At 47.6% G+C, this 12,528-nt stretch overlaps 1 protein-coding gene across 1 annotated transcript; it reads right to left on the bottom strand.

Moving 5' to 3' along the window:
* Positions 1-174: 174 nt before the first annotated feature.
* On the bottom strand, positions 175-11,079 carry LOC310701496 (antigen peptide transporter 2-like). The gene is made up of 10 exons (XM_083492466.1): positions 10,886-11,079; positions 10,431-10,561; positions 8,448-8,653; positions 8,056-8,253; positions 6,611-6,739; positions 5,026-5,214; positions 4,368-4,541; positions 2,578-2,737; positions 2,041-2,177; positions 175-1,032 (listed from the first exon to the last, which is right to left on the bottom strand). The coding sequence occupies exons 1-10, from the start codon at positions 11,062-11,064 to the stop codon at positions 841-843; spliced, it is 1,695 nt and encodes a 564-aa protein (XP_083348592.1). The 5' UTR covers positions 11,065-11,079; the 3' UTR covers positions 175-840.
* Positions 11,080-12,528: the final 1,449 nt, after the last annotated feature.

The following is a 12,528-nucleotide window of genomic DNA, read 5'->3' as shown; positions in this document are numbered from 1 at the left end:
TTGCTGAGGAAACTGGCAGCCATTGGGCAGGCCAATGTGTCCCTCAAGCACTCAGATCTTGTGTAGGTCCAGCCCCGGACTAGTGGGGCTCCCTTTGGCCTCTTGTGTTCCCATACCCTAGAAGAAGCACCATTCTGCAGGCCCCAGAGACACAAAATTTCAAACTTCAAAGAGTTGTCACACGTACACATTTTATTTTACAAAACACCGCTTTCAGGCCATCATAGTCCTGGACAATCAACAGCAAGCAAGAGACCAAAAGTACCTTAAGATATTTTTACAACATACTCAGAAACACTTAAGACATACGGGACCAAGAGACAGGATTGGGAAAGAAGCCAGACTCCTTATTTAAGCAACTCAAGATGAAATCCTTACCTAGGAGTAAGCCCTATTGAACTCAGTAGGGCTTCTGAGCGGAAGGCTACTTGGAAAGAAGCTTTGGGAGGGGGGCTTCAAAAATGGGAGTTTGGGGACAAGACTTTCAAAGTCACAGCTTAAGTTCTCCTGGGGCAAATACTGATACTCCAAATTGCCTGCTATTTAACAGCTGCATAGTGATTACAAGGGGTGCTACACAGTCCTTTTTAACCCCACTTCATTGCTCTCCAAAGTGGGGCTCACACCCACTTTTCTTGCTAAGCCAGAGTTTCTGCACTCAGAAAGGATCAGCCAATTAGGTGAGTCTCCTAGTAGCCCCATCATGGCAGGAATTTGGGGCTGTGGGCCAAGGTCCCACTCTGCAGAAGGCACAGAGACCCCCTTCTAAACGCAGTTATGCCACACACATGACCACCTCGAGAGGGGGGACCCCAGAAGACCATTCAGCCTGGGCGGAAGTCACTCAGCCTGGCTCCTTTGCACCAGGCGGTAATAGGGGCCCCTCCGGCTCATCAGCTCAGAGTGAGTCCCCTCCTCCACAACCTCCCCACCCTCCAGGACGACGATCCTGTTCGCGTTTTCCACCGTCTGCATCCGGTGAGCGATCACCAGCACCGCCCTGGCCTGGCCGCTCATCAGTGACTGCTGGATCTGGGGGAAGAAGCCAGAAACCCCCTCTTAGATTTATTTTATTTATTTCTTAGGTTTCTATCCCAACCCTCCTCTAAGAAGCTCAAGGTGACGTATATGGGGCTCTTCCTCACAACCCTGCGAGGTAGCCTAGGCTGAGAGGCAGGGATGGGCTCAAGGTCACCCAATGAGCTTCAAGGCTGAGTGGGGATTTGAACCCAGGGCCCAGTCTAACACACTAACCACTGGCTGTGTGTGTGTAAGAGAGAGATTGAGAGAGATGTTTGTAAGCATTATGAATCCTGCTGTTTTCCCACACAAGGATATAGAACTTTGAGTGCTCCACATTTTATTACTATTATTATTATTATTACCCTGCCCATGTTAGGCAGCCCAGAATTTGGGCGGCAGAATAGCATGCAGTCCAGGATAGATATAATTTTGTCATCCTAAGGTTGGCCAAACTGGAAAAATAATGATAGAGAAACTGAAAGGATAAGGTCTAAAAGCTAACTGGCACTGGAAAATGGAAGTCCATTTATTAATATTATAAATATCAATAACATAGGCAAAGGTAAATAACCCCTGGATGGTTAAGTCCAGTCAACGGTGACTATGGGGTTGTGGCGCTCATCTCGCTTCAGGCCGAGGGAGCCGGCGTTTGTCCACAGACAGCTTTCTGGGTCATGTGGCCAGCAGGACTAAACTGCTTCTGGGGCAGCAGAACAGCGTGATGGAAACCAGAGTGCATGGAAACACCGTTTACCTTCCCACTGCAGCGGTACCTATTTATCTACTTGCACTGGCGTGATTTTGAACTGCTGGGTTGGCAGGAGCAGGGACCGAGCAATGGGAGCTCACCCCATCGCGGGGATTCGAACTGCCAACCTTCTGATTGGCAAGCCCAAGAGGCTCAGTGGTTTAGACCACAGCGCCACCCGCGTCCCTACAATAATATAAAACCACCACACCCACTCATGGCTAATGCTTCTCATGTCAACCACAATTCCCCCCTCCCCCGACACTCACGGCAGCTTCGCTCTCCACATCCAGAGCACTTGTGGCCTCATCCAGCACCAAGACCTTGGGGTTCCGGATCAGGGCCCGGGCGATGGCCAGGCGCTGCTTCTGCCCTGCGGACAGCTGGCCTCCCTTCTCCCCGACATCTGCAGGGAGGCAGAAATGAGAGAGAAGGGGTGGGAAGAGGGGGAAAACCGCCAGACTAAAGAAAGCCTCTTTGCCAGAGGAGTGGGAGTGGTGGCAGGGGTGCAAAAGGCGAGTTGCAGGTAAAGGAGGATCCCGAACTCCTGGGTTCATTTGATGGGATGGAGTGAGCCGTTGGGTGGAGGGTCGGGCGCAGTGACAAGAGGAGCTGAGGCTCAGAGTCTGGAATTCTCACTCGTCACAAGAGACTGGAGCCCCACCAATTTTCCTGGAGGAATTCAGTGGGCCACAGAAATTCATGTTATCTCAGAGAGAGTAAGAATCAGGCCCGCTGCCCTTTCTGGAAGGAGTGTGGAGTTTTGCAGAGGCAAAAGGAGACGGGAGGAAAGAGGTTTCACCCACCTGCGGCGAACCCTCCTTCCAGCTCATTGATGAAGCCTAAGGCGTTGGCTTCTCTTGCCGCAGCCGCCACCTCTTCCTGGCTGCAATCCTGCACCCCATAGGCGATATTGTCCCGTATGGACCCAGAGAAGAGGACCGGCTCCTGTCCCACCAGCGCCACCTGCAGGCAGAATGAAGTGTGACGACTAGAGAGAAATTGGATTCATTTTGCATTTAAAGCACACTCCACCATATTTGCACCTTCTCAAACAATATGAGAACCGAAACACAGGCGAACCTTCAACATTCACAATTCTCTGAATTTTGCAGCCCTGTTTTCAAACCCAAAACATTTCAAAAATGAAGATGTTAGTGAAAACAGCTTACAAGAGTGCTTTATATTAGGAAAAATTGCTTGCAAAAATGTGTGACTTAGTAAAAGCTGCAGACAATAACAGATTTATTAGGAGAGATTTGCACTGAAATACTGAACATTTTTCATGCAGATTTTCAAAAGCAAAACCCACAAATTGCTGCAAAAATGTACAGAACCAAATTAAAGTTGGAAAGATGAGAAACGGGGAGAAGAGGAAGGGGCAGGTCCTTCCATCCCTTCAAACACCTGAAGAAGGCTCTCGTATCCCCTCTGAACCATCCCTTCTCAAGGCTCCACAGCCGCAGCTGCTCCTTGCAAGCATCTCCTTATGGGAATCATCTCCAGTCACCCTCCCCTGGAAAAAGCCAGTTTACAGCTTAAGTACCAGGCTGGGAAGTGTTTGTGTATCACGAATACTTGGTGGGCATGGCCTTTTGCAACCCACATTTCCTCTCCTGTGCTCAGCCACACTCTGTCGTTTCCTCTTCTGCAAAAGATGCTTCCTGTTTTGTGAAAAACAGAACCACCTTCCTTCCCCATGGCACTGACAACTCTCTAAAATCCCTAAAATCCCTTGGAACTCCATGCCAATTGACATCAGGCAGGCGCTTTTGCCGTATTCTTTTCAGCGCCTGCTAAAACATAGATGTTCAGGCAGCCTTATCCAAATGTGGGGAACACTAACAAGCGTTTCAATCTGGGTTTGTTTGTTTAGCTTATTGTTGATTTTAATTATTTTTCAATGCTGTAAGTAGTTGTTTTCAACTTTTTAAATTGTTTCTTCTTGCTAACTGCTTTGAGGTTTTATTACAAATAAGTGGTATATAAATCTTGTGAGATAAATGAATAATTTGGGAGGCTATGTCCTTTTAAAATGTAGGTTTTTTTGGGGGGGTTATTGGGCTGTTGTTTTTATTTGGATTATGGATTTTTAAAAAACCATTTATACTTTTCAGATGTATACATTTCACTGATTTTACAATCATTTTGACATTTTAAAACTTGACTTTCTTCCCCCTCTTTATGCAGTTCCTTAAATTTATTGTTAGTATTTTCTGCCTATCCAGATTAACTTATTTATCTTCTTTAAATATATACTCTTATGTAGCTGCAGGTTATTACAATAATTCTGCCAGTGTTTTTATCTGTTTACAATTTATCTGTAAATATTCAATAAACCATTTCCATTCTTCTATTAAAAAAAAAAACCTTGTTATCTTGATTTCTTATTCTTCCAGTAGAGTTTCACCATTTCTGCATCTTCCATGAGGAAGAATGGATTATGGATTGTGTGGTTTTATATTATGATTTTATTCTGTAAACTGACCTGAGGGTATACGGCGGAATATAAATTCAATAAATAAAATGAATAATAAATAATGAAGAGGAAACAGGAGTTTGATGTCAGCCACACTTCGTGGGCTCCCCGGCTCACCTTGCTGTGGAGGTACTTGTGCTCATAATCCCGGATTGGGACCCCGTCCAGCAGGATCTCCCCAGACTGGGGCTCATAGAAGCGCTCCAGTAGTGCCACGCAGGTGCTCTTCCCACTGCCGTTGAGACCCACCAGCGCCACCACCTCCCTGGGACGGAGCTCAAAGGAGACGTTCTGCGCAGAAGGAGCGAGGAAAGGAGGAAAAACCGGGGCTGTGATTCACCTATGGAACTCACAGCCATCAGACTGCTATAAACCTAGATGGGGTTTGAAAGACCGTTCTAAAATTCCCAGCGTGGTTTTAACAAGCCACTCCTCTCCACGGGGAACTCTGGGAAATGTAGCTCCGTGAGGGGAATAAGGGGTCTCCCAACCACCCTCAGAACTCTTAGCAAACTACAGTTCCCAGGATGCTTTGGGATAAGCCAGGACTGTTTAAAGTGGTATGATGCTGCTTTGAACCTTTGGCCCAAATGGGGTTTTAGGAGGGCTGGCCCACCGCATTGGGAGGTCGGTCAAGGGGGTCCCCGTTCTCCTTTAAAGAGACAGGCCTCCCCATAAGGCCATGAAGTCCAGAATCTCAAACTGCCTCCCAGCACCACTGAGCCAAGATTCTCTGCTCCAACATCCTCAGGGGACCAGACTCTTGGCCATGTACCTTTAAGACCTGAAGATCAGGGCGGGAAGGATAGCAGAAGGAGACGTTTCTGAAGGAGACGTGACCTCGGAGGAAGTCCGGGGCCAGCGTCCCCTCAGTGCGAACGGACGGTTCCCGGTGCAGGTAGTCAAACACTTTTTCTGCCGCTCCCACATTGCTGAGTGCATCTCCGTATATGTACATCAGGGTCTGTGACAGGAGAAAGAAGAGCAAGACGAGGAGGTTTGTCAATATGCTAAACTTATTTCACATTCCCACAATTAGGGGAGTATTCGCTTTATTTTTTGGTGGTGATATGGACTCTTTAAGAGGCAGAAAATAATTGTCCAAGTTACTCTGCTTGAGAATTAAAGACCGTGAATCTCTATCCGTATCGGGACACCTGGGTCTTTTTGCTCTTCTCATTTTTGGAATTCTGCATGTATCAGGAAGGTATACTTTTCAGATCAATTGGTGGAGTCCCAAATCCACAGTCTCATCCAGTCCAGATTTATCTACAGCTACTTTGTGGACAGGGAGGTAATAGAGAGGAGGGTAAAAAGATAAAAACCAAACGGGACGTTCTTTCAACGTAGTCTCTTCGGCAACAGCAATTTCCCCTCTCTTTCAGTTTGTTTAAAATATAGGGGGGTCAAAGGAATTAAAAAGGATTTTAAGAGATTCAGAGGTTTTGAAGGTTAAAAGTCCTTAAAATCAGTTTTAAAATCAGTTTTAAAAATGTGGAGATATAGCCAACGGGAAATCAGGGTGAGGGCTGCAAGGCTTTGTTAAAACAAATTTATGATGCTGGCTTCACGAAGTTCTATGGTGCAAATTCCTGGGGTTGCCAGAACACATAAAACAACCTTGCCTTTGATAAGAGGAATCTTTAAAAGAAAAAAGGAGGGGAGAGAAGCCAGCAAAGCAAAGCCCTGTCGTGTAATTGAAAGGGAATATGTGGAGCTCTGATAAGGTTTCAAGACTCTCTCAAGGTAAATTTAAAAAAAAAATGAAGTATAAACACAGACAAATGGGAAACACTGGCCTGCGAGTGCTCCAGTTGGAGAACAGCCTTTACCAAAGGTGCCATGGATTTTGAAGATGCTGGAATTCAGGACGAAAGGGAGAAACTAGCTAAGAGGGAGGCACATTTGGCAAACCCTCACCATGATCAACTCCCGCCCAGAAACCTACGAACTCACTGTTAAGACCATGTTTATGGAAGACAATCTTACTCGGCTATGAGGGATTGCCAGCGAAGAAGACCTTGGCACCATCTTGGCCCTGGCCCTTCAAGCCCAAAATGGGGGTTGCCGTCAGCTCAAGACATTTTGCCACCTGAGGCAGCAAACCTAAAGAGCTACCACTGGTTAGTGTAGTCAGCGCTGAGCCCAATGGACCAGTGGTCTGACTCAATATAAGGCAGCTCCTTGAAGGATGTAGAAGTGGCAGATGGACACAGTATGTGTAGAATGAAGGGAAGGGCAGGAGCGTCGCACCCATTTTAAAAGCTGAAAGCGCGACTCCAATTGCAGAATAGCCGGAATGCCATTCAAGGCTGGAATGCCAGCGCTGTTGCAGCCTCCAGTCGCGGATTTTCACCCACCTGTATGTAGAACCCAAAGTCCATCTGGTAGAGGATGAAGGAGAACAAATTCCCTTGGGTCATGAGGCCAGAACGGATCTGCTGGTACCCAGAGTGAAGCATGATCAGTTTCAGACCCAGCTGCAGGAGCTAGAGAGAGAAATTTGGAGGAAGATGTTGAGGACCGGCAGACACCCGGGTAGCCACGTTTGACGGCTTGGCTGTTCTGCTCACCCCTTTCCCTTCCAAGGATGAAATTCAATCCTGGTGGCCTCTAAAGGAGAAGCTATCAAATCTGCACTTTCCCAAAACAAGACACAAACCTAAAGACAGGCACAGAGCAGGGAGGTCTTCAGAGTGCACTTAAAGGTCTGAAAGAAAGGGGGCCATGTGCCCCCCACCTAGAAGAGCGTCCCACATCAGGGGGGTCACCAGCACAAAGGCCCTTTCACCTACCAGCCTGATTTATCCCACGAGTAGGTATATGAGAAGGGACGCGGGTGGCGCTGTGGTCTAAACCACTGAGCCTTGGGCTTGCCGATCAGAAGGTTGGTGGTTCGAATCCCCGCGACAGAGTGAGCTCCCGTTGCTCGGTCCCTGCTCCTGCCAACCTAGCAGTTCGAAAGCACGTCAAAGTGCAAGTAGATAAATAGGTACCGCTCTGGCGGGAAGGTAAACGGCGTTTCTGTGCATTGCTCTGGTTCGTTAGAAGCGGCTTAGTCATGCTGGCCACATGACCCGGAAGCTGTACGCCTGCTCCCTTGGCCAATAAAGCGAGATGAGCGCTGCAACCCCAGAGTTGGTCATGACTGGACCTAATGGTCAGGGGTCCCTTTACCTTTTTAGGTATATGAGAAGGGATTGTAGGATGTTGAATTCCCCATGTGAGACTGGCCTTGCCCGCCTGTGGGCCTGATTCTGCACCCTGCCATAACTCCTCACCCTGTACATCCATAAACAAACTGGCCAGTATGAAGACACTACAAGCGACCTGAAGTGTAGGTGGATTCCTATGAGGCAAGACACACTGATAACAGCAAGGACCTTTATTAAACTAACAGAACTGGACCACAGGGGCAAAGCAACTGCTTATATACATTTCTGAAGGCCTGGCCCACTCCCAACGTGATTGGCTGTCTATACTTCAGAGTTTAAGGCCCAATGGCAGAGGCCCAAATCCTGAAATGTTCTGTGATTGGATATCATGTATCGAATCTGAACGCAGGAGCTCAGAATCCTTAGTCCAGACTCAAGCTCAGGCAAACACAGACCACCAAATACATAACACCACCAACGCTCGATATTCCAACGTGAACAGTGACCTTGAAAAAGCTGCCAAGCTGATTGGACAATGGAAGAACCAAAGAAAGGGGTGCTGTTTCCAGAAAGCTCTCCTGCCACAGCTCTCCTTGGGAGGATGCTTGTCCCCTTCCTGACCTCCCCTACACACGACCCCAAGGACTCACCCGTTTGAGGAGCAAGTAGACAGCCCTCTCCCAATCTCTCCGGTCCTTCAGCCGGTGGGTTTCGGCCAAGGCCGCATCGTAGCGCTCAGACTCCTCCTCCTCTGTGGCGAAACTGCGCACCGTCTCAACGGAGGAGACCGTCTCCCGCACCACCTCCCCAGAACGCGCCAGGGAGTCCTGGATCGCCTGCAGAAGAACCTGGAGAAAGCAAAGGGGAGAGTTTAGGAGCCTGCGCTAAACGCCAGAGGGGGGCAGACTACCGGGTTTGGCTGCAAGATCCCATTGCTTCAGGCTATGTACCCACCATTCCTTTAAAGAATGTTCAAAGCCCATTCCCCCCTGTCTCAAAAGAACATTGGGAACTGTAGTTTATCCCTCAAGGGCCCCCTCACCTTGTAGCGGGCATCGTAGACCTTCTGGGCCGCCAGCATGACCGGCACCTCAACGAGGGTGAGCAAGGTCAGGCGCCACGAGAGGCCAAGCATGAAGGCGCAGAGGCCACAGACCTTGAACAGGCTGCGGAGGAAGATGTTGGCGTTGAGAGGCACCCAGCGGCTCATCATGGTGGTGTCTCTGGAGAGGCGGGAGGTCAGGTCTCCTGCGGGGCGAAAGGAGAGGCCGCTCAGAGCCGGGAGACCGGAGGGATCAAAAGCGCATTCTAAAAATTCTACAAATATCTCACTATGAAAATACAGTGGGACCTCGGGCTGCAAACGGGAGCCATTCCAGAGCCCTGTTCGCATCCCGAACAGAACGTAAGATGCGACTGCACGTGTCGCAGTTTGCCACTTCCGCGCATGCGTGTGATGTCATTTTGACCGTCTGCGCATGCACGAGCGGCAAAACCCGGAAGAAATGCGCTCCGTTAACTTCCGGGTCACCGCGGAGCGCAACCCGAAAGTGCTCAACCTGAAGCGTATTTTTCCCGAGGTATGACTGTAATAATAAAATTTCACTGATTGACTTCCATCGCTTACACTGCACTTCCTATATACATTTTGAGCAAGACTGTAGAATAAACTTGGAAGAAATTCTTCCAACCTTTCTTCTTTTTCTTTTCTCTTTATTTTTTTCTCCCTCTTTTTTTCTTTTCTTCTTTTTTCTCTTTTGTTCCTTTCTTCATATATATATGTGCTTATTTGAAATATATATGTATGTATGCATTTGCAATATTTTGCTTATAAAGGTAAAGGGACCCCTGACCATAAGGTCCAGTCGTGACCAACTCTGGGGTTGTGGCGCTCATCTCGCTTTATTGGCTGAGGGAGCCGGCGTACAGCTTCTGGGTCATGTGGCCAGGATGACTAAGCCGCTTCTGGTGAACCAGAGCAGCATACGGAAACGCCGTTTACCTTCCCGCCAGAGTGGTACCTATTTATCTACTTGCACTTTGACGTGCTTTCGAACTGCTAAGTTGGCAGGAGATGGGACCGAGCAACGGGAGCTCACCCCGTCACGGGGATTCGAACCGCCGACCTTCTGAGTCCTAGGCTCAGTGGTTTAGACCACAGCGCCACCCGCATCCCCTTTTGCTTATATTTTGCTTATATTTTGTAACAATTATGTTAAATAAATTTAAAAAATTGAAAGTGCATTCTAATAAAAAATAAATAAAACATTTTTAAAAGCTCCGCCCAAAGCAAGACGGATAATAGCAACAACTGGGGGAAAGAAAGACAGAACATCTTGCAAGGACAGGAAGAAACACCTCTTTCTCTCTATTGTTGATTGTTGTGACTATTGCTTTATGTGCATGAAAAAGTGAAAAGAAAAACACTTTTAAAAGAAAAGGATGGAAAGGAGAAATAGTTAGTGGATAAGCAGATGGAGGGATGGAGAGACAGACCGATGGATGCAACAAGTCCTTTGATGAACAAATGAAGGAATGAAGACGCTGTTGATGTACTATAACTCCCATCATTCCTGCCCACTGGGCATGCTGGCTAGGGATGATGGGAGTTGGGGTCCCATAATATTCAGAGGGCACCAGGATATTCCTTACCTCTGAACTCAGCAGCAAAAACAAACATGAACAGAGTTGCCCACTTGAGTGCTGGAGCAGGATCTTGGGAGACCCAAGTTCATATCCTGGAAAGCCTCACATCTTGACGTTCCTCATGGAGCCTCAGTTATGCCACCCATAAAATGGGAATATTTAAGGCCCAATCATAACAGGGGTGTTGCAAAGAGGAACCACCACAAGCGTACGTGCACTAGAGGCATAGCTGTCAACTTTTCCCTTTTCTTGCGAGGAATCCTATTTGGAATAAGGGAATTCCCCTTTTAAAAGGGGGAAAGTTGGCAGCTATGACTAGTGGACACTCAGGAGGCTGGACTGAAAGGCCGGCCTGGGTTTGGAGCTAGGGGGCTCTCACCTGTTTTCACCTCCTGGAAGAATGCCAGGTCTTGCCGGACGAGAGAAGAGAAGAGGCGGCTTCGGATCCGGATGATGGCCCGGGAGATGGACATCGTGAAGAGTCCCCCACGCGCGCCAGCAGACAGCGAGCTGGAACAGAAATGGAGACTGCTCTACAAAAGGAAACTGTGAATGTGTGAGTCCCACTCTGGAGGGAAATGGCAAAATCGGAGCTTCTGCCCCCCCCCCCCGATGTGATCACGTTTTTGAGTCACATTCTGGAAACGTGGGGGCTTTCCTTTGCAGTAGAAAGCAGTTCTCCAAGCACCCCCCCCCGAACTGCTTTCTGAATTCAATTTAATTCCAAAGAAATAATTAACTCCCCAGATTATGATAAAACTGAACAACCCCAGCCGAGCCTAACCAGGGCTCCTTTGTTTTTTGGGCAGGGGGTGTTGTCAGGAAGAAACCCACCTTCCGAGCGACACCAGGCACATGAAGAAGATGGCAGACGAGAAGGCATCCGAGTCGTACTTCTTGCCCAAGATGTCAATCAAGCGTCCAGTGTAGTAAGGGATGAAAGTTTCACCTGCAGAGAGTTTGTGCTTTGAAGATAGGGAGGGGGGACTGTTTGGAACACAGGAAGAGCCCATTCACCCCATTAACACCTCCCTGCACAGACAGGCAGAGCGTCTCCAAGATTTGAGAGCCGCCCAGAACTATAAAAGACCATAGTTTAATGTTAGAAGGTTCCAAACTCAATTTCAGATGGAGGCATATTCCCCATCTGAAATAATAATAATATACTATTATATAATATATAATATTATTTCAGATGGGGGACATGGCTCTATCTGAAATTGAGCTTGGAACTTTCTAACATTAAACTGTGGTCTTTTATTTCCTTTTTACCCATTAATTTTTATTTGTCTTCAAATTTATAACACATCAAAACCAAAGTAAACTTAATTTAATACACGCCCCCCCAAAATGAATTCCCCACACTCTCAGATATATTCAATTCCTTCGCCTTTTATATGTTACTTATTTTACAGATTTATCTCTAATTTGAGGGACGTGGGTGGCGCTGTGGTCTAAACCACTAAGATTAGGGCCTGCCGATCAGAAGGTCAGCAGTTCAAATCCCCGGGATGGGGTGAGCTCCTGTTGCTCGGTCCCAGCTCCTGCCCACCTAGCAGTTCGAAAGCACGTCAAAGTGCAAGTAGATAAATAGGTACCGCTCCGGTGGGAAGGTAAACGGTGTTTCCGTGCGCTGCTCTGGTTCGCCAGAAGCAGCTTAGTCCTGCTGGCCAAATGACCCGGAAGCTGTACGCCAGCTCCCTCGGCCAATAAAGCGAGATGAGCGCCGCAACCTCAGAGTCGTCCACGACTGGACCTAACAGTCAGGGGTCCCTTTACCTTTACCTATCTCTAATTTAAAGTTCCCATATTGCAGAAAGGTGTTCAGCTTTTTTTTTAGTTTTACACAAAAAACTATTTATAAGGAACTTTGCCAAAATCTACACTTCCTGCATGGCTTGCCATACACCCACATTTTCCCGGACATTCCAACGATTTCCGCCCCGGCCAAATCCTGGCTGTGTCCGGGAAATTCCTAACATATGGCAGCCCTACTCTAATTAACTCCTCGTCCCTCAGCTGTTCCTTTACCAGTTCCTGCATATAGATAAAACAAAATTACAGTGGAACCTCGGTTTATGAATGCGCCTTGGAAGTTGAACAGCTTCCGCTGAGTGTTTCTCAGTCAAATTTTCCCAACCGCCCATTGCGCTTCGGTTGTCGAACATTTCGGTAGTCAAACGGTCTTCCGGAACGCATTATATTTGACAACTGAGGTTCCACTGTATATCAAAGACCGACAAGTGAGGTTATAGTCATTTAAATCTTTCTTCTTTCCACCCCGCATTATCCCTCATAGTTTCCAGCCTCTGCCTGTTTGTTCGAACCTTTTGAGCAGAGAGTCTTCCTTTCCAAACGCAAACCAGATTATTTCCTTTCCCTATTCAGTCTTTGTTATTGAGTTACAACCTCTCGAGGCCATTATTTACATTTCACTGGCAAAAAAGCTTTTACAGCCTGTGTGGAAAGGAGGTGTA

Source organism: Podarcis liolepis, assembly GCF_965112155.1.
Source record: "Podarcis liolepis genome assembly, chromosome: 2".
Classification (NCBI taxonomy): domain Eukaryota; kingdom Metazoa; phylum Chordata; class Lepidosauria; order Squamata; family Lacertidae; genus Podarcis; species Podarcis liolepis.
Note: the sequence above shows the minus strand (reverse complement) of the source record. Positions and strands in the feature narration are given on the sequence as shown.

Excerpts from the sequence above, each read along its gene's own strand:
- LOC310701496 (XM_083492466.1), bottom strand. The coding sequence starts at position 11,064 with ATGGGCTCTTCCTGTGTTCCAAACAGTCCCCCCTCCCTATCTTCAAAG. Across the intron at positions 8,654-10,430 it reads CTTCCAGGAGGTGAAAACAG|GAGACCTGACCTCCCGCCTC; the intron begins GTGAGAGCCCCC and ends TTCGCCCCGCAG. Across the intron at positions 6,740-8,055 it reads TCTACTTGCTCCTCAAACGG|CTCCTGCAGCTGGGTCTGAA; the intron begins GTGAGTCCTTGG and ends TTCTCTCTCTAG.